General features: G+C 37.7%; 4 protein-coding genes and 1 non-coding gene across 6 annotated transcripts; 2 read left to right on the top strand and 3 right to left on the bottom strand.

Moving 5' to 3' along the window:
* Positions 1-383: 383 nt before the first annotated feature.
* On the bottom strand, positions 384-4,954 carry LOC137710797 (probable trehalase). 2 transcript variants are annotated; one of them, XM_068449928.1, is made up of 12 exons: positions 4,043-4,954; positions 3,046-3,165; positions 2,793-2,908; positions 2,570-2,670; positions 2,355-2,464; positions 2,183-2,255; positions 1,931-2,098; positions 1,754-1,841; positions 1,523-1,622; positions 1,221-1,434; positions 922-1,024; positions 384-756 (listed from the first exon to the last, which is right to left on the bottom strand). In XM_068449928.1, the coding sequence occupies exons 1-11, from the start codon at positions 4,684-4,686 to the stop codon at positions 935-937; spliced, it is 1,824 nt and encodes a 607-aa protein (XP_068306029.1). In that variant the 5' UTR covers positions 4,687-4,954; the 3' UTR covers positions 384-756; positions 922-934. The 2 variants fall into 2 exon arrangements, with proteins under 2 accessions (XP_068306029.1, XP_068306028.1); XM_068449927.1 differs by having other exon boundaries at positions 384-1,024; positions 4,043-4,953.
* Positions 4,955-9,064: 4,110 nt separating this feature from the next.
* LOC137710865 (uncharacterized) lies at positions 9,065-9,524 on the bottom strand. The gene has a single exon (XM_068450018.1). The coding sequence runs from the start codon at positions 9,488-9,490 to the stop codon at positions 9,260-9,262; it is 231 nt and encodes a 76-aa protein (XP_068306119.1). The 5' UTR covers positions 9,491-9,524; the 3' UTR covers positions 9,065-9,259.
* An 806-nt stretch (positions 9,525-10,330) lies between these two features.
* On the top strand, positions 10,331-10,401 carry TRNAG-CCC (transfer RNA glycine (anticodon CCC)). Its single transcript has one exon. It is a non-coding gene; the product is annotated as a tRNA-Gly (tRNA).
* A 275-nt stretch (positions 10,402-10,676) lies between these two features.
* On the bottom strand, positions 10,677-17,126 carry LOC137710370 (ABC transporter F family member 3-like). Its single transcript, XM_068449326.1, has 18 exons — positions 16,783-17,126; positions 16,001-16,216; positions 15,524-15,713; positions 15,188-15,396; positions 14,882-15,028; positions 14,398-14,526; positions 14,196-14,297; positions 13,931-14,077; positions 13,596-13,658; positions 13,389-13,435; positions 13,221-13,280; positions 12,981-13,063; positions 12,632-12,726; positions 12,310-12,396; positions 11,734-11,821; positions 11,379-11,464; positions 11,168-11,230; positions 10,677-11,060 (listed from the first exon to the last, which is right to left on the bottom strand). Exons 1-18 carry the CDS (start codon positions 16,981-16,983, stop codon positions 10,938-10,940), a joined length of 2,136 nt encoding a protein of 711 aa, XP_068305427.1. The 5' UTR covers positions 16,984-17,126; the 3' UTR covers positions 10,677-10,937.
* Positions 17,127-18,168: 1,042 nt separating this feature from the next.
* Positions 18,169-23,950, top strand: LOC137710775 (glutamine-dependent NAD(+) synthetase-like). Its single transcript, XM_068449898.1, has 13 exons — positions 18,169-18,630; positions 18,948-19,253; positions 19,756-19,979; positions 20,130-20,233; positions 20,446-20,580; positions 20,914-21,082; positions 21,514-21,649; positions 22,041-22,179; positions 22,323-22,499; positions 22,647-22,814; positions 23,006-23,101; positions 23,300-23,428; positions 23,530-23,950. Exons 1-13 carry the CDS (start codon positions 18,437-18,439, stop codon positions 23,752-23,754), a joined length of 2,202 nt encoding a protein of 733 aa, XP_068305999.1. The 5' UTR covers positions 18,169-18,436; the 3' UTR covers positions 23,755-23,950.
* The last annotated feature ends 703 nt before the right edge of the window (positions 23,951-24,653 follow it).

The following is a 24,653-nucleotide window of genomic DNA, read 5'->3' as shown; positions in this document are numbered from 1 at the left end:
TATAAAAATAAAACTTGAATTCAATATTCTAGCCTTAATTATTCTGAATCTTTCCACACTACTTCAATTAGCTAATTAATTAAATATTAATTACTTGTCATGTATGAGTTGGAGTATGATCGAGATCAAATTTTCAACACCTAAAATAAGTGTGGTCTCTCTGTAATCCCAATAAGTGTTTGACACATATTAAATTTATAACAACAAAATTAAAAAAAATTAAGATAATAAATACCATATCAGTCATTTATTGAGCCACATAGAACCTACACCCATTTTAAGCGCAAAAGATTTGATCTTAGTATAATAATCAAACAATTACGCAAAATTTTGATTAGCTAATTAATCAACTTCCACCAGCTCTGGGAAATTATTGTAAAATCAATCAATCAAAAGATCCCAATCGGTGCCTCTTCTAGGGCAAATCTAACCCTTCTGTCCTAATCACAAAACTAATATTAAGAATCTGAGTGGAAGCTGAACCCCACAAAGTGTATCAAGCAATACAAGTCCTTATCATGACCCGGATACCCAACCATGTATGACCCGAAACTATTGGCCGATTTAATAGGCCCACACATAACACGTAATGTAGCCCATGGATACTGACATTAGGCATTTATCATGTTATTGATACCATCAATACTGCAACTCCATAGTTGTTGACATCGTGACATCTTCTCATTCGTCGAACAAGCAAACTGGTGATACAAGATTTTCTCACATATTGTACACATCAATAACGTGATCCGTCATCTGACAAGAGAGAGACATACAATTGGGAAAATTTTCTAGTAGAGGCCTCCATGCCATAAATAATTTCAATTTTCTACATCCCAAAACTGGTAAATATAATATCAAATCATCTCGACCATCGCAAAGCAGAGAGCATGGTTGGCTTGGGTCGCTCTTTTATAATACCGTGTACTAGTGCTTAAGGGTCACAATCTATCTTTCTGTCTTGAGGCCATCCAAATTCCTCCAAGAATGCCAATACAACTCCATTTGACCACCCAAATCCAGTCTGCATTGCAATACACACAAACAGATTTAAACAAACCATATTAGTCTGATAGCACCTAAAGAACATCTATATAGAGAATAAAACAATCGCCTTAATTTCTAATACAATTAAAGTGATCAATTTCGAATCCCCTTTCCCGAAAGATTTAGACTTGTTTAAGATACCGTCTTGTTAAAAAAAGTGATTAAGCGCATACCTGGGGTATGTATTCACCACCACCACCAGTTGCTCCACATTCTCGCACATCATATTTTTCATGCATTGTGTGTGTTTTCTGGAAGGCAACATAGTTGGTTCTGATCCACCTCGCAGCAATGTCTTCCGCCATTGATTTCGCTTCTTCTAATCCAGAATTTAACAGACCTTCAACTATCATGTGTTGGAGTGGAGCCCAACCATTTGGAAAATCCCTGTTTTCACAAGCTCCCATCAAGCAATTTTGCAATGTAATTCCAGAGAAAACTAATATATATTCGAATTTAGTTTGTCTTTGCTTACCATTGTTGTGTTGAGTTTGTTAGGGATGTTGCAATACCAGCAGGACAAATCAGTCCTGAGCTTTGAAGACTTTTTGTAACTTTCTCTACCACAGATGCATCTTCACTCACACAAAGGGTAAAGGCTTTCTTAGTTTACAGCGTATACGAAAATAATATATGAAATGGATAGCGGAATACTTTCATGTTTAAGATTTCGGGTTTAGCATGATGGAATTTTGGAAGCACAAACCTGAGAAAAACGGCTCAAGCCACAAAGGGACGAAATTTGAAGCGTATACGTTCTGATTCTGGTTACAAGCTTCCCATGTTTGATGTTCCTACGAGCATATCAATGTGAAGAAATTAAGATAACCACTATCATAAGTTCATAACTATCAGAAAATCAAAGAGTTATACAATTATATACCGCATTGCATGTGTTTCTGTTGAGCCAGTAATCTAGCCATTGTCCCTTCTTTACATCCCAGAAAACAGCTTTTATGGCCTTATGCCTTGCTTCGGAAGCTTTCAGGAAGCGCTCAGAAATTTTAGAGTCTCCTGTGACTTTTGCAAGGAAGGCAATGTCATGTTCCATCTGCATCAACAGATAAACAGATTGTAATGTTTGCAGATAATAAGATATACAGGGGCTTCTTTTGTTAGTAATCGAGAGACGTACCCTTAGTAAGAATGCATTCAAATCAACAGGTAAAATCCATGTGGTAGCCAACGTTGTAAAATCCGAATGATTCCTGCAACAAGAAAACAAAATCCTCAAATTATATGGCATCCTAAATTTTAAAGGTTGACTCATTCCTAGAAGGTAATGAATATACAAAATACTTCATTACATCATCCATCTTGTACTGAAATCCCATCCAGTCTCAGCAGTTGATGCCACTTCCCGGAAAAATTGCTGTTTCTCAAAAGCGTTCGAGATATTGGAAGCCAATTCCTTGTCCTGACAGGCATAAGATGTTAAAAGGGATACACTACATAAATGTTTCCCGCCATTGATATAAACAACAGAAATGTTTCTCGAATAAAGCACGCAGAGAGGACATACAATGGTTGAAGATTCAGGCCTCGGTGTGTTCCACATTGCGTAGTATCGACTCAAAGTGTGATTCTGAGCTTCAGAATCCTGAACAATTACCTTATGAATACCTACAGAAACAGAAAACAAAATTAGAACTATACAAAACCCACCGCAGATAAGTTCATCAAAAACATCAGAGAAGGCAACCAAGACAATGTGAACCTTTCATCAATACAGATTCTCACCATACCTGAATTCCAAAACTCATGTTCTTTGATCAGTGCAGGGAGAGCCTTCCGAGCCAATTCCACATTGCCCGTCTGCTTGTATATTTCATGAACCATTGCACTCAGAAGTGGTGGCTGGCTGCAAATTTTTCCCAAAGGAGAAGGAATAAAAGTGGTGAGTGACAGATTAATCCTGTTAAAAGTTTGCTTGCATTAAAAGTTATAAAAGTGTGAAACAATAAGGGTAGAAAAAATAGGAAGCGAATGAAGCATTACCTTCTGTTAGTATAATAGGCCCTTGCACCATTTAGGACATATCCATATTCTTCTATCAAGGAAAGGAGATTGGTCACAATATTTTTTGCTGTATCATACATTTTACTTGCTAGCAAGCCCCTGCACAACATCTTAACACCATCAAAAGGTACTTCATCCATGTTTGATAAAAAAGAAAACGAGATTACTCCATCCATGATGACACCAAATGAACAAGCAATGAAAATTTGTCTATGAATAATACCCGGAGTTGCATTTTCGTCATTGAATTCCTGTAATAATTGATGTTGTCCTCAAATTAAGTCACACATTGCACTCTAGGGTCTTTCAGTCGACTCTCTCGACAACTATTATTGTAATTTGGGGATGAAAATGCAACTCGGAGTATGATTAAGTGACCATTGATACAGTTTATCCAATGAAGAACCATTGTTTCAGAGCATTAAATTTCCACCAACCATCCCCTAGGACCCCTACCCTGCAAAAAAAGACAGGAACCCACTCCGCATACAAGGCTTCTATCAAAAGGGACCTAATCATCCAAGGTAGTCTTACACAAGAAAGTCGATTGGACTTTTGGCTCAAGTAATCAATAGAATCAGATTCTCAACTCACACTATAAATTAATGTCACCTTTTCAAAAAGAAACAATAATGCAACACGTGGGCGGCTGCCATGTGACATGCACTGTCAAGCAAGTATATTAATGACGGTTTTGAACTCTTTACCCAAGAAGCACTTTTATTCATAAGCACATTTGTTAAAAGCGTTTTTATTAGAAATAAGTTAAAATTTTATTAAAAAAGCGAAGTGCTTTCTGAAAATAGCATCTAACACCTGCTTCTCTAATGCATTTTTGGTTGATAGAAAACGTTTTCAGCTATTTCAAAAGAACACATGGCTACATGTGCACATGATTCAAACAACATGATCAATCCAACTCTCCTTTTTTCAAAAATTAAAACACAAGGAAGGGAAATTAACACTAATGACTTACCTAATCACCCAGTAAGAATCCCAGTAATAAACCTCCCTAAACCTTGAACCAGGAATCACAAACTGCTCAGGCAGAGGAAGCAGGGTGTGCAACTCAGGCTTCTTGTGGACCCCACCAGAGACCTGCCTGCTCAAGTTCTTCCAAAGGGAATGCACCTCCAGAGCCCAAGCCCTCATTTCCGGGTGCTTCACCTTCGGCAGGAACCCCTCCGGCTCCGGGACGAAATCCTCCGGCACTGCAACCACCATATCCTCCCCAGCACCACCGAAGTACTCATCCACATACTCCTTCAAATCTTTGGCCGACACGGACCCACTCGCCGACCGCGGCAGCTGATCGAAAGCCTTCTGAGTCGCCGGCAATTCGAGCTTTAGCGACAAGTCGACGTAGTATTTGGGGTCGAAATCTTTTTTTCCGAAGGTGGCGAGGGCGGTTTCTTGGAGTTTTTCGAGGAAAGCGACCAATGGGGTGGTGGGTTTTACGGGGCCGGAATCGGAAACGCAGGGAGGGGGTGCTTTAGCGCCGGTCATGGTCCAGGCTTTTGCCACCGTTGTTGTAGTCGTGACTAATAGAAGGAAAAGCAGAGAAGAAAGGAACGGGAATGGAGAGTTGTAATCACAGTTGGGAAACCGTGATTCCGGCATTGTTGGAAGAGTTGTGATGGGAGTGGAAACAGAGTGGGCAAATGGTCGACATGATGAAGGTGGAAGAAAGAAGATGACAGAAGTCAGAATCGGAAAGAGGACAAAAGCCGGCACTTTGGAATTAGGTTGGAATCGCGTTTTTACTTCTCAGTATTCGTTGAATGAACAAGAGAGTGCCTTTTGGCTCTCGACAAATACAATGTTCAATCTTTGATGGGATGCCGTGACAAAGATAGAAACAACAAAGGGAAAGTGTCGGTTTAAAGTTTTGAGCTTTGACGTTATAACAATACTTTTTTTTTTTTTTTAGCACATCGATATCTTTACATTAGAAGGAGAAAAGTTGGATTAAATCATACAATAAGTAACCTAATTTGGTATCGAATTCGTCATTTAAAAGATTCGAACTTAAAACTTCTCACTTCCAAGTGAAGATAAATACCACCAGACTGTAATACTGAATGACGACCTTATAACAATACTTGTATCATGGTGGATTATATAGCCTCCTCCATCTACAAATATAGTTTAAGAATATTGTGATCATTTACTGTTTCGATATAAAATTAACCGTGGAGGAGAATATTTATTGTATTTTTTTTTCACTGTTGGAATAGATCTGACTACATGTGACAAGAAATTTTTTAAACCAGAGTGCATAAAGACGAGATCTTGTATGCATGTGTGTATATATATATTATATTATTGTATATAACAAAACTTATGATATTCTAAAGTTGGGGTGTGTAAGAAAAGTTGTGTTGCATATACGCTGCCAAAAGTTATGCTAATCAACAAAAAGATTAATATCCTAATTTATAGGACTCGTTTGGTATATTAAAGTTAAAGGATGGTAATTTTTCGTTTTGAGGGATTCAACCTGAAAGCAACTTATCTCTCATGTTGGACCATTTCTTTCCTACAAACATATATATATATATATATATATAAAGGGTTAGTCTTAGTCATTTCAATCAATAAATCGGTTGATATCGATACTCTATGATATTATTCCTTTTCATTTTTTTATTTATGAAGCGGAATGTCTTTAAGTTCAGATATTTTCACCTATATCAATATTTTAAACGCTGATTTCTTCTAAAATGAAATCAATTTCTTCCCAAGGGCTATTTTGATAAAAAAAATAAAATAAACTTATGATTTTCGTCACTCGTACAGCAATGGTGAATTCCAGAATTATATGTGGTTTAATGTAAAAGTGCAATACTTTTTTTTTTTATATGGGGTTTAATGTAACAGTTCACCGAACACCATTTGGGCACTACTGTGTTCCGTCAATTTAAATATTTTTATCATAACGATCATTTTGAATTGAAGATTAAGAAATTAAATGGTTCCGATTATGAATTTATAAATGAGATTGAAAACACAATATTTACAAGGAACGAGATATGGCTGACCATCAGGATTTAGGCCGAACCACCACCCGTCCGCCCTTTTTACTTTGATTTTTCCCATCTTCCATTTGTCGAGTGATGACAATTGCGACCTCCAAAATCCCCAAAAGAGAGAAGATAAACATTGTTTACTATTGAGGATTTTCCAAACAAACGACGCGTCGTCCAATTTTCAGGTTAATTTATTTTTAAGGGGAATAATAAAAGCGAGAAAAAGAACAAGGGAAAAAAATAAAAAGTAAAAAGGAGACAAAAATAAGGGGGGAAAGAAAACGAAAGGAGGGAGGGGTGGGGTGGGGTGGGGTGGGAGGGGTGGGGTGGGGTGGGGTGGGGTGGGTCGGGTGGGTATTTGAGTATTTTGGTTAAGCTCCTCCCTCAGATATCCCTTCAGTTCCACACGGAAGGAAGCTGCGATTCTTACAGCTTCAGAAATTGGAACGATATTTTTATATTAACGAGCAACAAATTCATCATCGGAGGGAGCTCACCCAAATAATCCACTCAAAAATGCAATTCCAAAAAATAAAATAAATAATAATTATTAACTAAAAAACAATAACTAGGGACTCTTTCTATATGGTCTGCGGAGAAGAATAAAAAGGCAGAGGTGCTGGGGTGCTCGCCTGGGGGTATGAATGTAATTATACGCAGTGATGAGGGTTTTGTTTAGGCTTCGTGTTACTACTTTTTGTATCTCAACAATTTTAGTGGACCCATTTGAAACCCAATATCGGCCCATTCATTTGAGCCCAATAATATCCCTCACCTGCCTATTATCTTAGGATTTGTTTGAATGTGCTTTTAAAATGACTGAAAACACTTTTAGAGAAAATATTTTTTGGTTCCAAAAGCACTTAAAATGCTTTCTTCAAGAAGCACTAGTTATGTGTTTTTTCCAGGAAGCACTTTAAATGTTTTTTCAAAATTTACTTGCATTTTTACTAAGGATTGGTTCCAAAAACATTTTCACCAAAAGTGCTTTCAATCATTTTAAAAGCACATCCAAACAAGCACTAATCCTCCCTCACCACCTACACATCCAGTTCACCGAAAATATGGACCGCTCGCTGGAATATTTCAAACCAATTCATCACCGATTCACGGAGTTCTCAACCGGTTCAGGACCGCTTAGGTTGGTTTTTTTACTTTTAAAATATTGAAACCAAACTGACCAAGCGGTTTACTAAGGGTAAATAGTTTTCCAAACCCATGAAAAGAGGACTTACCTGTAATAGGTTCAATGCCACGAGACATCCCAATCCATGTAAGTTGCTCTCCATGAAAAGGGTGACCTCTACCGAGTTGGGTCTCACTATAACCGCACCTTTACAGCCGATTCATTGCATCAAAAAGAAAGAAGAGAAATTTATGTTGGACCATTTTCTATGTTGGACGATTTTGTACAGAATCTTACATCTCTCAGGATAAAAAGCATTGAATGGAATCATGACCACAATCTAGCCCCCCACCCTGATTGAAAAAGTTGTGTTCAACTTTGAAAGGATCTACGGCCGGTCAAAAGGGCGTACAATCTCTGACTTATGAGACTGAAAGTTGCCATAAGGACACATAAGAAATCCAATTATCTAGCAGTCCTAAAAATAAACAAATTCATGAACCAAAACCCCCTTCCAAAAACTTTCTAAAAAGGGGTCTTGTGGTCCATGGTCCTTTTCATCAAGCAATAAATCCTGGAGGCAGAGAGAGCGGTAAAAATAAGGGAAGGTTTAGCAGACAACCAACCTGGAAATCTGGATATTGGACCAGGCGGAAGCAGAGGCAGCCTTCCGGAACAGAAAAGCAGCACCACCTGGTTGACCGGTTACTCTCTCAGGGCCTTCTTTACCACCCCAAGACATAATTTACTGACTTTCCAAATGAAACTGATGTCAGCCAATAGTAACTCACACAATGTAAAAGATTCATCTCCTTTTCCCCTTTCTTTATAACCTGGGTGAACAAGGCACAAAGTGGTTATATAGAATAAGGTGAAAATCCAGGAGAGGAGTGAGAGGAGTCAAGATCATGGAGAAGTCTACTTACCAGGAAAAGAAAACCAAAGTTCAGGCATCAAAGAGAACGTTGAAGGAGAAGAAAGCAAGGTTGTACATTATCAAAAGGTGTGTGTTGATGCTACTGTGTTGGAGGGAACATGCAGACTAATAATGGCGGTGAAACGGTGAAGTTTCACCATCCATTTTTACTACTACTTTTGTTCTAGTGTTTGCAGTAGTTGATTAGAAATGTATCTTCTTGTGTATTTGCAGCATTGTTGTTAATAGCACTAGGATTTTAGAATGTGGGATGCTAGACCGTGCCACCTACAGGCCCAGTTACAAGCACAATCAATGATAAATAACAACACGTCACTGTTCATATCGAACAAGTGATCAACTTTGAAATGATCTGTTCACCACTCTGAACGTATCCAACTATAGCATCTTATAGATTGGTTATCGGCTCCATCCCCAGCCCCTTCATATTCCGCATCCTTCTGCTTCGTTGCTTGCTTTTCTCGATCAGGGACCGCGTCCCATTACGCCAGTATGATATATTCTCCACACTACCTTGAATGTATAGTTTACTAAGCATACCGCTCTTGATGTGTAATCTAATGAGGATACAACCCTTCAACCTGAACATAATTCCCTGAATGCATAATTGTAAATCAAAGAACTAAAACAATATTTGTAAATCAACTTGAAGATATTATGTCCATCTATCCATACATTTGTTTGTTTCATGAATTAGTGAAACCACCATTATATGCCCTTCCAATCCAATGATGCAAATCAACTCAACTCGATAAAAACGTCGAATCTGAATAATTAACGATTAAGGCCAGAAAAATCCCTAATTTGCAAATTCCTACCTAATTCCAGAGATTCAATCGTCAGTTCCTACAAGTTCATGCATGATTCAACCAACAAAATTGCAATGCCTATGAAACAAAGTATGAATTAGAGAAACAAATTTATTAATCAACGATTTCAATATGTTCTACTGCAATCCGTATTATGTAGCTCATACATTCCCCATCCATTACACATTGACACACACGCATGAAATTCAGAACCACAAGCTGTTTTCGATAAACCCTAATTAAAATACAAACGAAGATAATACCGCAGAGAGAGAGAGAGGGGGGGGATAGATCAGACGGGGAGATTAGCGACGTCGTTTGGAGGTTCGTTGTTGTGATTGGTGAGGGTGAGAGGGCGGTCCTTGGCCTCGTCGTCGTCTTCGTAGTCGGAGTCGGTGGTGGAGAGGTTGACGCACGAGAAGCGCTCGAGGGAGGAGAAGAAGGCGGTGGACACGGTGACGCTGAGCCAGCTCGCCACCTGGTCAAGCGTCTCCCGGAATATGATACCGTTCACGTTTTCCATCGTTTTACTTTTCACCTTTTTCTCAAAATTGGGATGCCAGGTTTGATGACGTGATTTTGGATTTATATATATAGTTGGGACGCGGTTTTAATTTGAATTGGGCTATAGAGAGTGCAAGGCCCAATATGATCTGAAATTGAGGTAAGAAACAGTCGTTCACGTATGGGTGAACGAGTAGTTATTAATTAAGGAAAACTAATGAAAATTGTTTAAAAATTTTGAGTTTTAATGATAAAGACAAAATAAAAGGTAAAATGAATAGTACCAGAATTGACTTTTTAGTGTAAAAATGTAGTTTTTCGTTAAAGTGAACAGTACCGTGGATTTTTCGTTAAAACTCCCTATTAATTATTGTCAAATGAATGCAATAATGACACATTACAAATCGGCAACGACCAAGCAAGGAGCATGGGTTATGGATGTTGCCGAAGTCAAAGATCTTCCGGTGGAAATTGGTCGGATTAAGGAGGAGAAAGAGACCGGGTTGGATTTAATATATTAATCTCATGAGTTCAATATACTGGTATCACACTCAAATATTCTAGCCTATTTTAGAAGTGTATTCCAATATGAGCTCAATATATTGATATCACTCACTGTTTATATCTTACTGTGAAAGGCCTAATATGAAAATTTTAGAGTCTAATTCTCGATTTTGTGTGGATCTCATTTGTATCTTGAATCTTAAAATGTTAATAAACACATTCCCTTTTGAATGAGTACAATTTCTTTTTTTCACTTTCCATTATCGATTAGTACACACGCCATAAGGGACACTCTTCTTTCTTTTCTCTCCATCTCGAGTTAAACCATCAAAGTTGTACCCAACTATTATAACAAGCGCATCTGGTGTAGTGGTATCATAGTACCCTCCCACGGTACTGACCAGGGTTCGATTCCCTGGATGCGCATTTATTTTTTGTTTATTTTATAAACCAACTTTTCAATGGCCAAGTGTTTATTTTATGAGGACTTTTTTGTTCTAATATCAATTCTATGGGCTAAAACTTCTATGTCATTTGCATGCCTGCGTTATCCCAATTGGTTAGTGGGCTATCAGCCCATTTCGTTGCACTTAAGTTCATGTCCCGCTTTTTGTAAATTAAAGTAATTTTATCCTGTAAAAGAGACAATGTAACTCGAGTTAATTATAGCACATATGAATCTTGTTGCACATTACAATAGGTACTCTTCATTTTTGTTCATTAACTTGTAAACCATAAAATACAACGACGTAAAATCGTAATAAAAAGATTATTTTCAAATTATAAAAGAACAGGCTAGTAAGGGCATATCAATCAGATTACATTGCTCAACCATTCGATTTAAGGAGGAAACAAAACTATAACACGTATATGCTATCTTAAGACACGCTCCAGATTGCGTGTTCTTCCGGCAGTCCTGTAGTCATCGGCCATGAGATGGATGAAATGCTGATAACTTTTCTCTACGACGACTGCAGTATCTTCTTGTAGTCCTCAAAACTGCCATCGAATGGTTGTATCCTACCTTCTGATACCACCCATAGCTCGTCCACACTTCCAGAGATCAGATGCTCGTCGTGACTAACCTGTAAGAAAAAAAACACGCTTATGAGTCATACTAGTACATCAAATAATTCTCGTATACAAGCTCTCGTTGCAAATAGAAATTGTGAAGATACTAGAAATGAAATACCATGAGAATGCCTCCTTGGAAGAGCACAAGACCTTGTATTAGTGCCTCCACAGCATCCAAGTCCTACATGTCAACAGCCATTGCAATGTGAACAAACACGCAATCAGGCAAGGCAGTGTTCTTCGGTTCATTTTATGCAAGCAATTCGTAATCCAAAATATTGTTACTTCTTTCGAGCAGTAGAATCATGAGAAGGAGAATTATGACTTACCAGATGATTGGAGGGCTCATCAAGCAATATTATGTGCGGTTTCTTGAAAGTTATCTTGGCAAACGCAACTCTGCTCTTCTGACCACCTAATATACCCCATTCAAGTATTTCGAGAATAATGTTAAAACTCATAGAGCAACACTGGAATTGACTCTTTCAGTAAAACTCACAGCTAGCATAGGATGCTAAAGAATGAACAGTAAATATCTCAGTAGTCTACAAAATTAGTGTAAGTGTCCCGGCCAGTCTTTCAACTTGGCAAACCATGCCAATCTTAAAGAGGTTCAAGTAAACTAATAGTTCTAGAAATCAATTAATCTCTTTAAACAAATTCACAGTATGGAATAGAGAATACCAGACAACGTGTACATAGGCTGAAGTGCAAGATTTCCAGAGACACCTAAAGAACCCAAGTGAGATCGGAGCTTTTGTTCAGGTACTCCCTGCAAAAAGGATTCTTCATTACTTCACATGATTAATTTTAACAAAAAAATAGTAAAAGCATGCTAAATCTGATTAACAAGATTGTTCGCTCTAATGAGACAAAAGCACCACGAAGGATTGATCCAAAGAGACCTACCCCAACCCAAAACTAAATTTGTGCGAGTAGTGAAGTTACGATATTGAATGGAAACTTGTCCCCATTGGCAAATGATTAACAGGTATCAATTCCAAGTCTTGTTCAATGATATAGAATTTGAGAGGGAAAGCGGCGAAATATTCCTTTTAGGTTGCAGATAAAATAGATCAGGTCCACTGATTATATTCTAGATTTAAAGCAAAATTATCCTATTCTGGATATGGAAAAGGATTCAGAGGGGTTCACTAGCAGGATCCTAGAAAAGAGAACTCAGTATACCACCTCTAGAAACATGAAAAGTTTTTCCATACACATAGAAAGAGAAGGAAAATGGTATCATCAAGAACTCACTGGGAAGCAGCGCATCATATACAATAAGGGATTAGAAGATAAATCTAGCCCATCAACGTGGTGCTGACTGAACACAGCAATCCGTACCTGTAAACAGTGAAAGAGATGCAATGGTCAAGAGTAGTTACCTTGTGTTCTTAGTACACAAGGCACATAATGAAATTAAGTAGCAGAATACCATATTTGCTTAAATAAACAGTACTATCTATAACTAAAATAACTTAGTGGACAGCCCTGTGCATGTTAGTTGAAATCTGAAATTCGTATGATCAATTCAAAATTGTAACCCAGTAAAAGTAATCCCAAGAAACATGCAAGATACCTTAGCCGAACGGAAAACTGTCCCAGAGATTGGTTGTAGCTCCCCTGCAATTAGTTTGAGTATTGTTGATTTACCAATACCATTTGGCCCAACCACTGCATAAGAATCATGACAAGCACAATAAGTATAGCAACACATTAATTCCAACTTATTCATCCAAAAAAGAAGAATCCATATTTCCCAAGAAAATGAGGCCTCAAAATTAAATTATTGAATGAATTGTCATATTTCCACTAGAAACACAAAATATGAAGATACTCTCAACAACAGAACACATAATATATTAATATGCAAGCTATCAAGCAATATATCAATTTTCAAATAGACAAGATTAACTTAGCCTCCTTACTTGCAATGCGGCTGTCAAGGTCAATTCCAAAATTTAAATTCCTAAACAAAACGGGTCCGCCAGGATAACCAAATGATGCATCACTGCAAACACATATCACCAGAAAAATACAATAAGCAATTGATCTAAGAGATGAAAACAGCATAAACCTGAAAGTAAAAAGTAAAACAAGCAAAGGATCTCATGGGTGTCGCTGAACCCAAGAAAGGGGGTGAAATTGCACTGTATGAGCTGACAAACCTGAAACTTATTATAGGAGGACCAGGTCTGTCGTCTGGAGTTGGGAACTCAAACTTATAGCTGCAAATGAAAAGGCCAGAGGCATTACATAAAGGGGGAAAGAGAACTAGAAATATTGTTTTTACATGCTATTATCCATATAAGCCACGAAGACAAATTAGTGCGTACTCAGGGTCATTTACAATCTCATCCACATGTCCCAACCGGTCCAAAGCCTAAACAAAAGTAAAAAGAGGGAAGATCAGTTATTTCTAACACAATAAGATCAATACAGCAATCCAATTTAAACATGAAGAATTTTTCTAAATAAAAATTGTTAATGGCCATGAAAGCGGGATTCATAAAGGTAAGCATGCAAGAATACTATAAAATCACCTTAATTCTTGACTGAACAAGTGCGGCCCTCTTGGCATTGTAGCGGAACTTATCAATAAAAGTCTGTAGATCAAAGTAAAAAAAATTGAATGTCAAGTGTAAGTTACTAAAATGCAGAACATATGTCAAAAAGAGGGGAACAGGAAGACAAAATAAGAGAGTAATTGGACATCCGTCCATATGTTTTAAACAGACTGCCGCACTGGTTGAAGTAAACAGAGGCTAACTACCCTAAATATCTTTTCCAAAGCTAAGTTGAACTGCTGTAGATATCACGAAAATAAGAAAATGCATAAATAATAGCATCAATTTGTCATTATTGTATGATGAAAAACCTGCATATGTGCTCTTGAACGCTCATTGGCCTCAAAAGCTTTCTGTTGGTTCTTCACTAGTTCTATTCGTGTCCTCTCATATGTATCATAGTCCCCTTTGTAAGCAGTCAACTTTTGCCCATGAAGATGTAGGATATCAGTGACTACCTGCCAAAAAAGAAAACAGGGAATGACGTATAAAGCATATTCTAATGTGCTATAGAAACCACACTAATTAATAATGCAGTTGACATGAACAAATAAGAAAATAAATCACATAAATTACCGTGTTCAAGAATTCTCTAGCATGAGAAACAACTATGCATGTTTTTGGCCACTTCACCAGGTAAGCCTCCAGCCAGAGGACAGCATGAAGATCAAGATGGTTCTGAAAATAGAAAAGGAAATACACATGAGGGTGGGAAAAAAAAAACCATGCACAAAATTGGCTGAAAAAATGAACAGACTAAAGAGTATGAACAATAGACCGTGGGTTCATCAAGCAGTAACAAATCAGGCTCTATAAACAGGGCACGAGCAAGAGCTATTCGCATTCGCCATCCTCCTGAAAATGCTTTAGTTGGTTTTCGCTGCATCTCTGGAGAGAAACTAAGACCCTGTAAAATTCCTTGTCAGTAGGATGGCAACTGAGATAAAGAACAAGATGATAAGTATTTCTCCATCCAAATGTACCTAAATGGCACGGTTCACCACCAGCAGGCAGAATTTTCTGTTTCATTTGTTACTTAGTATTGATGGCTTGGTGATATATCATTATTAGTATAACAGCAAAGAAATTCAACCTCGAACAAGATGGCATTTATAACTTCTTTCCTCACTTCTTTTCGTCGCTATTTATTCTAGTTTTTGGAGAGTTGAATCAGAGCCCTAAGCATCATAAATTTCATAGACCAGGCTTAAGCCAAGCAGATAATTGTACGAGACTTATGCAGCAACAAATGGAGAACTGACCGCAAGAATGGAAGCTGCCCGTGACTCTGCTGAATCAGCATCAATGAACTCAAGCCTTTTGTATATCTCCTGAAGTCTCCGCCCAATGGCATCTTTCTCAACTTCCCCGTTGCCCTTTTCTGTTGAGTCCTCAAATTCCAGTGCCCTCTTCAGGTTAAAATAATTTATTAAGCATAGTGAAAGAGCAATATAAACTTCTAATTCATTCAGAAATTTTTTTCGGTGACAAAAATAAAAAATAAACAGAAAAGCTAAATTTTTCAACATCAGCAGCTCCCTTCTAATTAAGAACAACGTGCATTCAACCTGTTGAGCAAGAAGACTAGCTTCTTCTTCCATAAGCTTAGTTCTTTCGACATCAGTGTTAAGAACACACTGCAAGGCTGTTGTATCATCACCCACCACTTCTTGCTCCACATGCAATATTTGGAAGTTCCTAGGAATGCCATCAATGGCATGCATAGCCAAGTGCCTAAGAAAAGTTGTTTTCCCCGTACCATTTCTTCCCACAAGGCCTTCATGAATCGTGAAAAGATCAATAATGTCAAATGCCTACTGAAAAGTTATATTACAACTACAGATGGCCCTCTCAACTTGGAAACAAAGGCAAGAGGATCATAATACACTGGAAAATACACTCACCATAATGCCTTCCATAAGAAAGTGTTACTGAACCATCCACAATAAGATCACGGCCACCCACAGAAACATTGAAGTTTTCCAGACGGATATCCCTGACATTTGGGCCACCAGCACTTTCATGATTTACACTTACAACAGGCATTCCAGCCCTGACTGCTTCCATTTCTGCTAAATGTATTTGATATTGTTGCTGTACATTGAAAAGGAGAAAATATAAAAATTAGAAAAAACTAAACCAATCTTTCAAATATTTAAATCCTCAGCACCAACAACAACCTAGCTCGCATATGACCTCAATCTAAGCACATAAACTCAACATGGACCAATAATCTTGCTCCTCAATATCACACACAAAAAAGAAAGAAAAAAAAAAGAAAAAACATAATCACACTAAACATTAGGATATAATAATACAACTCACATACTAAAATTCTACCAATTTCATTGACAAAATCATATCTCACGTAGAAACATTACCTCTCTTTGGCGATCATCCTTCCTCTTTTTCCTTTCTATCTTAGCTCGGTCACGTTCAGTTAACACAGGGCCATCAATCAACTCAACCTTCTTCTTTGGAGCTACCTTCTCATTCATCCCATCATCCATTCTTACAGGTGCTGATAGGCTCCGCACAGTCGGTTTTGCTTTAACCAACCCATGTTTCCCGAACTTCTCTGTTATTGTACTACAAACCTACATCAACCCACAAATGTCAAGAACAATACAAAACTCAAGATTGCAAAACCATGTTTCCAAGAACCAATATTTCATAATTTTTCACTTAGCTAAGAACAAAATGCCTATTCAAACAAATGCTTTAGAGTTTAGCGGAGCAAATAATCCAGTAATCTACTCATACGAAAACCAGTTCTAAAAACTTTCCAATACAGCATTTTCTGACTGGCCAAATGGACCAAATCAAATTAAATGAAAAAACGCAAACTTGTCGAATATCATAGTACAAACCTACATCAAACCTCCACAAATTCCAAGAATAATACAAAAATCAAGCTTGCGAAACCACGTATTCCGAAATCAACAAACTAGCATTGTTAATTTCTACAGGCAGCCTAATCAGAAATCTTTTCACTTAGCAAACAACATAAACCCAACAATTCAGAAAAACCCAAGTCGTTTATGATCAACGTGATTCAAAATAAACGTTTTACAGCTACCAGTTTTACTTTCCTTTCCACTTTCCAACATTTTCTGAGCAGCCAAACAGACCAAATGAAATTAAAGGAAAATAAAAATCTCACCGAGCGACACTCAGCGAAGTCGCTAACGCAGCCGGCGCCGACAAGGAGCTCGCCGAGAGCTTCGAAGGCGCCTTCACCGTCTTCGCCGAAATCGAAGTCCTCGTCGGCGAGGACGTTGACGATGTACTCGATTATGGGCTCGTCGACGTCCTCGGCCCGCCGGCCCAACACTTCGTGGACCACTGAGCTCGCCACAGTCATTGCTCCGAATCCGAATCCAGAAGAACGAAATATCCGTTTGGTTCACTGCGCAAGGGTTTTGGGAGATTCAAGGAAACCGATAGAGAAGCTCGGCTAGCCCTTACTATCTTTGCAGAGAGGAGAAAGGAGGGTGCTTGGTACGACGGCGTCCTGGCCGATAAGAGGCATGTAAAATTGGCGGGGTTTTGGTTCGGCCCAATATATTTGGGCCGGGGCCGGAGGGCTAACAATCGGGCTAGATTGGATTGGCCCGGTTGGGAACGTTGGGCATTGTTCATCCCTATTTTTCATATTAGTATATATAAAAAATTGTAGCAATGGTCCTTAATTTTAATTCAATTGGAGTAATGGTTATTCAACTAAACTTCCATGGCCATTGGTTCCTAACTCATTAAAAAGTGTAGTTATAATCATTTTCATTAACTCTGTTAGAATTATGTCAAAATGAAAATACTTATAGCTATGACCATGGATTTTATACAGTATTGTGGAGTATGGGAAATTCTCAGTGTTTTTGAGGAAAAGTACGATGGGTGCAATTAGATGGGCATCGATAAAAACTTTGTCAAAAATTTCAAGCTGGACGAAAGGAAAAAGAATGTCTCGTACCAAAATTAAATTATGAGTTCTATCCTAAAAAAGAATGTCACAAATTACATCAAGTGGTTCTTCAAACCTTCAAACCATGTTCGTTCTACCTCCGAATATCTTATAATAGAATAAAGAATATCAACTTGTAAAATAATTAGGGCTTAATTTTTTGAGTTTGAGGTGAATTTCAAAATGAGGTTTTAATTTTTTTTTTTTTAGTGCACATGTAAATACATTCTAGTGATATTCATTTTCACTTGTAAATAAAAGATCTTAGATTCGATTTTTCGAGTTTGAGGTGAATTTCAAAATGAGGTCTTAATTTTTTTTTTTTTTATTGCACATGTAAATACATTCTAATGGTATTCATTTTCACTTGTAAGTAAGAGATCTTAGACTCTATTTTTGCCAAAAGCGAATTAAAACCACATTATTATTAACTCATTACGAGACTTAACCCACTCTCCTAACCATTAGAATAGATAATATCGTTTATTAAAAAAAAAAATACAATCGTATGTAACTTACACATCAATCTATTCCGTGTTGCCCTCTTTTCCTAGAAGTTTTCAGTTTTTTCAATATATTCAGAATATGAGTTTATGTATCTACGTAGAAAAATCTCGGCTCCTTCCGATTTGAATTTTGACAGGCGTGCGATTCACGGTTCCACATGAGCTTGGAACCCCGAAATTTCAAACGTGTCAAAACCGGAATAACTAGACCGGGTTGACCCGGTTCACTACACCATTGCTCACGTCGGCCGAAGCTTTTATATCCAAGCTTTCTCTGATTCTCTCATCCAACGAATCGATTCAGAAAACCATAGAATTCAATTCGCGGAGAGTTGAAGGTGTTCGAGATGAGGCTGCTGAAGGTCGCAACCTGTAATTTGAACCAATGGGCTATGGATTACGACTGCAATATGAAGAACATCAAGGAGTCGATAGCTCAGGCTAAGGAGGCCGGCGCCGTGATTCGTCTCGGTCCGGAGCTTGAGATCACTGGCTATGGCTGCGAAGACCATTTCCTCGAGCTTGACACTGTTAATCATGCGTAAGTTCTCACTCCATACGTTTCAAATCATCTGTTAAATCTTTGTTTTTGAAGAAAAAAGTGAAATTAGAATAAGATTAGCCCCTATTTTGGTTAATTAACCAAATTGGTAATTGGGTTTCGCATTTTGCGTAAGAATTAAGTTTTAAGTGATAGAAAGACAGAATTTTAATTTGTTCTTATTTGTGGATGAATTAAGTGGTAAAAGTTTGTTAAAAGATAAATTTACGGTGGAGGTTTTAACTTTAAGTTATTGTTAATGGTAATATTTGGTGGTGATCAAGAAATGTGTCTGTTTTTTTTTTTTTTGTTTGCAGATGGGAATGCTTGAAAGAGCTGTTAGTTGGGGATTGGACTGATGGCATATTGTGCAGCTTTGGGATGCCTGTGATCAAAGGGTCGGAGCGTTACAACTGTCAGATAATTTGTATGAACAGAAAGATTATCATGATACGCCCGAAAATGTGGCTTGCGAATGATGGTAATTACAGGGAACTTCGTTGGTTTACGGCGTGGAAACAAAGAGACCAACTTGTGGACTTTCAGTTGCCAAATGAAATTTCTGAGACTTTGTCGCAGGAATCCGTGCCTTTCGGTTTTGGGTACATACAGTTTCTAGACACGTAAGTACCAATATTACTTGCTTTATTGTCAGTTGGTCAGTTGTATTACGACTTTGTGTATAATATGTTGCTTTTGTAGCAAATCTAATGAAACTTAGGATTGGTTAGGCGAGATAAATTATTAGAAATTTCCCTCCACGTCAGTTTTGTAACTGCTAGATATAAAGAATGAGCGCCGCAACTCCCTTGAAAATCGCCTTAATGATATTTCATAAGACATACTGAGTAAACTACACAATTCATGATTATTAACCAGTTGCCCGTGTTGTGGTATTAATGTCATCACAATTCGCAAATTCATAACACATTGTAAGGTGTGCCTTGTGCAAGAAGAAGTTGTTGGTTGATCCTATCACTTTATCTAAAATGTGCTTCAATTCAGATGGCTCCAAGGCCAGCCTTAGTGTTGTAGGAGTTGTAATCTTATTGCAGTATAGTATTCTCTTCCAGTCAAAACCTGATTTGTGGAAATTCTAAATCTTAAGCATTGTTCCCTTATTAGAGCTGTTGCTGCTGAAATTTGTGAAGAACTTTTTACTCCTAGTCCTCCTCATGCCGAGCTTGCATTGAATGGGGTTGAAGTTTTTATGAATGCAAGTGGGAGTCATCACCAACTTAGAAAGCTTGATATTCGTCTTCGTGCTTTTATAGGCGCTACTCACACTCGTGGAGGAGTGTACATGTACAGCAATCACCAGGGGTGTGATGGTGGTCGCCTTTACTATGGTACGTGAGAATACATTAATTGATGGATGTTTTTCTTCAGTCCGGCTATGCATTTTGCTTAGTAAATATATGCATCAGCCCTGTATGCTCAAGGAAAAAAGTTGTAAATGAATCTTGTCTGGTTGTTGAACTATGGTTAATTTTTGGCAGATGGATGTGCTAGTGTCGTCGTAAATGGAGATGTAGTTGCTCAAGGCTCACAATTTTCTTTGAAGGATGTTGAGGTTGTGATTGCCCAAATTGATTTAGAAGCGGTATGTTATTCTTTTCACAGATTGTATGTGCAGGAGCGTCTTTGTATCTGAATGTTCCACTTAAAAGCTACATTAAATTCCAGTGTCTTTATTCTACCAAATAACGCATACATGGTTGCTCATTTTGTTGAATTTGGATTTCTTCTACTAACACAGATTCCTGGAATTTCCTACAATGACTATATCTTACTTTTCTTTTTCCTTAATGGCAGGTTGCTAGTCTTAGAGGATCGATAAGTAGCTTCCAAGAGCAAGCGAGCTGCAAAACCAGGGTTCCTTTCGTGGAGGCACGATACAACCTTTGTCAGTCTTTTAATCTGAAAATGTGCCTTTCTAGTCCTCTGAAGGTGAGTTCCAGTTCTAGCACTGACCAACTCAAGTAGTTGGGGTAGTGATTTATTTATTTTGTCAAAAGGGTAGTGATTTATTGAAACGTTGTAGAAAATCCTTTGGTTTCTCAGTGTTGGTTTATCACGAATTTGCCTAAAAATATTTATAGTTCGCATCTATGTGTATTTCTGACCCTATAACAAAAATTTATCATGATTTCTTTGGAAGACTTCCGTTTAAATTTTAAATTCACCTGAAAATTTAGTTATGTGGATAAGCTGTGTTGTTTTGACAGTACTTAGTAAACATGGTTTTTATTAATACAATTGAATATAACTTATGATTTGCAGATTAAGTATCACTCTCCTGAGGAGGAAATAGCATTTGGTCCTGGTTGCTGGCTATGGGACTATTTAAGAAGAAGTGGAGCTTCTGGGTTTCTGCTTCCTCTTTCTGGTGGAGCTGATAGCTCCGCAGTAGCTGCTATAGTTGGTTGCATGTGCCAGCTTGTAGTAAAAGGTTAGTTTTTCAATCTTAAATTTGTGTACAATAATTTCATTTTTTGTTGCCATTGACTTTTGGGCTATGCACTGCATTTAATGTAGAAGGACTACTTACTGGATGGGTAGATGGGGTCTGTAACCATTTTTTACAGGCGTATGATAAACATTACATGCATTGATCCTTTGCCTTTCAAATACTATTGTCGTAGAAATACATATGCCATATTTTGAACCATAATATTTTCAATTAAACTTGAGTAGTCTTAGCTCACAACTTACTCATAAAACCAGTATCTTAAGTTAGGATGAACAGAGGTATCAGGTAGTCTCTCCTTTGAACTTATACTAGTAGTGAGGGTGCAGAGGCAGAAACGACATCTCTCTTATCCTACCGGGAAAATATTGTCCTCTGAATGTGTGTCATTCATTTCTGATGCATATATGCAGAAATTGCAAATGGGGATGAACAAGTCAAAGCTGACGCGATACGGATTGGACAATACAAGAATGGACTGTATCCTACTGACAGCAAAGAATTCGCAAAACGCATATTTTATACTGTTTTTATGGGATCTGAAAACAGGTGGGTTCAGTTTACACATATACTATTTCCTTGTGTGAGCCATGCACTATTCTGTGTGCGTCTGATTTCCTTATGTTGCAAATTCCAGTGCATTAACTGTTTTTCAGGTAGGAGCATTAAAATCTTCTCTTGGATGCTACAACAAGATTAACATTTAATGTTTTGTGGTTTCTATTGAACATTGAATGTCATCATTTAATATGAAAATGAAATACAATAAAATGGGGAAGGCATCATAATTTTTTCCTTCTTTGGCTTTTAGTAACGCCTGAGAACCAATTATTTACAAATTAGTGAATTTCCGTTGTAGACTTGCAGCAGATTTCTAAATATCCCAACATCGTGCAGGTATGCGCTCGTAAATGATACTAATGTAGTTTGTTCCTTGCAGCTCTGAAGAAACAAAGTCACGGGCAAAAGTTTTAGCAGATGAAATTGGCTCATGGCATCTTGACGTTCCCATAGATGGTGTTGTTTCCGCACTTCTGTCGTTGTTTCAAACAGTAACAGGAAAACGACCAAAATACAAGGTAAAAACTGTCTGGCATCAAATTACTCCATTTGTCATGTTTGAATGTCTATATAATGGTAATTGGGATTTGATCATAATTGCATTAAAACTGTAAATAATTGTGCTTTAAATTGAATCCTCAACCTCGTTTTATTTTGATAGGTAGATGGTGGATCTAACAGTGAGAACTTAGGTTTGCAAAACATTCAAGCTAGAATAAGGATGGTGCTGGCTTTTATGTTTGCATCACTACTACCTTGGGTTCATAACAAACCTGGGTTTTATCTTGTTTTGGGTAGCTCCAATGTAGATGAAGCATTGCGTGGTTATCTCACCAAGGTATTGTATAATTTTTTCTTGTGGTGTATGCTAATAAATTCTGTTACTTGTGGGCAGTTTGTCGTATCTTAATAAACTTGATCTGCCTACTGGTTTATATCTGAGTACTCTTGTTTATATCTGAGTACTCTTCTTTTTCCTGCACAGTATGACTGCAGCGCAGCTGATATAAATCCTATTGGAAGCATTAGTAAGCAGGATCTTCGGGCATTTTTGCGATGGGCTGCCACGCATCTTAGTTATGCTTCACTGGCAGATATTGAAGCAGCTCCACCCACTGCTGAACTGGAGCCTATACGTTCCAATTATAGTCAGGTAGTAGCTCGTCTTTACCTATCCAATTGCATTATCAGTAATTTTTCCTCAACTGTAAAATTTGTTCCTGGAAACATGTTAGATGTAATAGGGGGGAGTGCCTGCGGAAAATGTTTTCTGCTCCCAAGTCCTGGCACCTGTCCTATCCATACGAGATAGGTGAATTTAATAACTTGTTCTGTGTATAACAGCTGGATGAAGTAGACATGGGAATGACGTATGAGGAACTCTCCGTCTATGGAAGGATGCGCAAAATTTTCCGCTGTGGTCCCATGTCCATGTTCAAGGTTAGTCTAATGCTTTATGGAAAACCGCTTAAGTAGTATGGGCTGGTCTGTTCCCATTTCCGTCGTCAAATAGTATTTTTCTTACATGGAATTCTCAGAGGACACGTTTACCTGTTGCATTGTCAATTCTGTAAAGTAGTGAAATCTTTTGCAGTTCTCTAAGGACGTTCATCTTATAATACGATTTCCTTGTTGCAGAATCTCTGCTACAGATGGGGTGCAAAATTGACTCCAGGAGAAGTGGCTGAGAAAGTGAAGCACTTTTTCAAGTACTACTCTATCAATCGACACAAAATGACCGTATTAACACCTTCCTATCACGCTGAGGTATAAACATGACAACTTTAATAAACAAAGTTCAGTCTGAAATGTTATCCGTGTTCTGAAGCATCAAATGGAATATCTCATTTTATTTCAACTTCATGCAGAGTTATTCACCCGAGGATAATCGGTTTGACCTTCGCCAATTTCTATACAATGCGAGATGGCCATATCAGTTCCGGAAGATTGATGATCTCGTACGTGAGTTGGGCGGTGACGGGGTTCATTTGGGAGATTCAAGTGACCAAGCCAAGTTGGTTGATGCTCCACATGGTGCAGGTGGGATGGGAGTTGTGGCAGCAGGCTCAGGCAATCCAAATGTTGGACTCTAGGGTTTATTTTCTTCGTCTTCCTCTTCCTCCGCCTTTTCTTTCTTCGAAAGAGAAAAAAGGAAAAAAATTGATAAACTAACAAGCGAAAAAATACATATATATTCAATTTCTTGTAGCTGTGTATGAAACCTTCATTGCTCATGCAAGGTTTCTGTACATAATTTCATTGAATCTAATAAATGATTCACGTTATTCATGGTGGTTAGAATTGATAATTTTGCAAATGTCGGAAATTATTGCACATGCATTATTTTTCGAGAGTTAAAACCCCGGTAGCCTTGTAGCACAAGAAATGAGAAATCGTTACTCGAGAGTTTGAACCCCGTCGACAAGAGCCTAAGAGCCAATGTTAGCAAGGTCATGCTTCCCTTTGCGCCCCTAAAAAGATCTGAAAATTCCATTTTTCTTAAAGAGAAGTGGGAGTTTTCTTTTGCTCCCGTCAATTGTCACGACTCACGACCTTCTTAAGCGATTAATAGCATTTATCTCTATTTGCTAACATCACGAGTCTTTCCTTTCTAATACTCAAAATAAAAATTCCTTTCTAAACCCAAAATAAAAATTAAAAACGTTGTAGATTTATTCATTCGTGACCTACAAAAGAGCTAATAACAATTCCCAACAAAAATACTAATAACAACTTCTTTTTATATTTTCTTATTAATTTTGGAACAAACGGCTGTACGGGCACATAAATACTCTCTCTTATTGTGACTCATACTTGGTTCATCAGATGTGACGTAAAGCAGATTATGCATGCATTTAATCATCTTTTAAGCCCTACTAATTATTAATTAATGAATAACTTAGCGCATCTTCAAATGAAATGTTAAAATGTCCAAATCAGTAATAACAGTATAAAAAAAAAAAAAAGATGGTTGCAATGCTTTCCAACTAAA

This window comes from Pyrus communis, chromosome 12 (genome assembly GCF_963583255.1).
Source record: "Pyrus communis chromosome 12, drPyrComm1.1, whole genome shotgun sequence".
NCBI classification, from domain to species: domain Eukaryota; kingdom Viridiplantae; phylum Streptophyta; class Magnoliopsida; order Rosales; family Rosaceae; genus Pyrus; species Pyrus communis.
This window is presented reverse-complemented; position numbering and strand designations above follow the sequence as displayed.

Bases quoted from the DNA above. Each gene is read 5' to 3' on its own strand.
- LOC137710775 (XM_068449898.1), top strand. From the start codon at position 18,437: ATGAGGCTGCTGAAGGTCGCAACCTGTAATTTGAACCAATGGGCTATG. The intron at 21,083-21,513 runs GTTAGTTTTTCA...GCATATATGCAG, and splicing joins GTGCCAGCTTGTAGTAAAAG to AAATTGCAAATGGGGATGAA. The intron at 22,180-22,322 runs GTAAAAACTGTC...TTATTTTGATAG, and splicing joins GAAAACGACCAAAATACAAG to GTAGATGGTGGATCTAACAG.
- LOC137710797 (XM_068449928.1), bottom strand. From the start codon at position 4,686: ATGCCGGAATCACGGTTTCCCAACTGTGATTACAACTCTCCATTCCCG. The intron at 3,166-4,042 runs GTAAGTCATTAG...GATGTTGTGCAG, and splicing joins GATTCTTACTGGGTGATTAG to GGGCTTGCTAGCAAGTAAAA. The intron at 1,435-1,522 runs GTAAGCAAAGAC...TTGTGAAAACAG, and splicing joins ACAAACTCAACACAACAATG to GGATTTTCCAAATGGTTGGG.
- LOC137710865 (XM_068450018.1), bottom strand. From the start codon at position 9,490: ATGGAAAACGTGAACGGTATCATATTCCGGGAGACGCTTGACCAGGTG.
- LOC137710370 (XM_068449326.1), bottom strand. From the start codon at position 16,983: ATGACTGTGGCGAGCTCAGTGGTCCACGAAGTGTTGGGCCGGCGGGCC. The intron at 15,714-16,000 runs GTAATGTTTCTA...TTCAATGTACAG, and splicing joins AGGATGATCGCCAAAGAGAG to CAACAATATCAAATACATTT. The intron at 15,397-15,523 runs GTGAGTGTATTT...CGATTCATGAAG, and splicing joins TTCTTATGGAAGGCATTATG to GCCTTGTGGGAAGAAATGGT.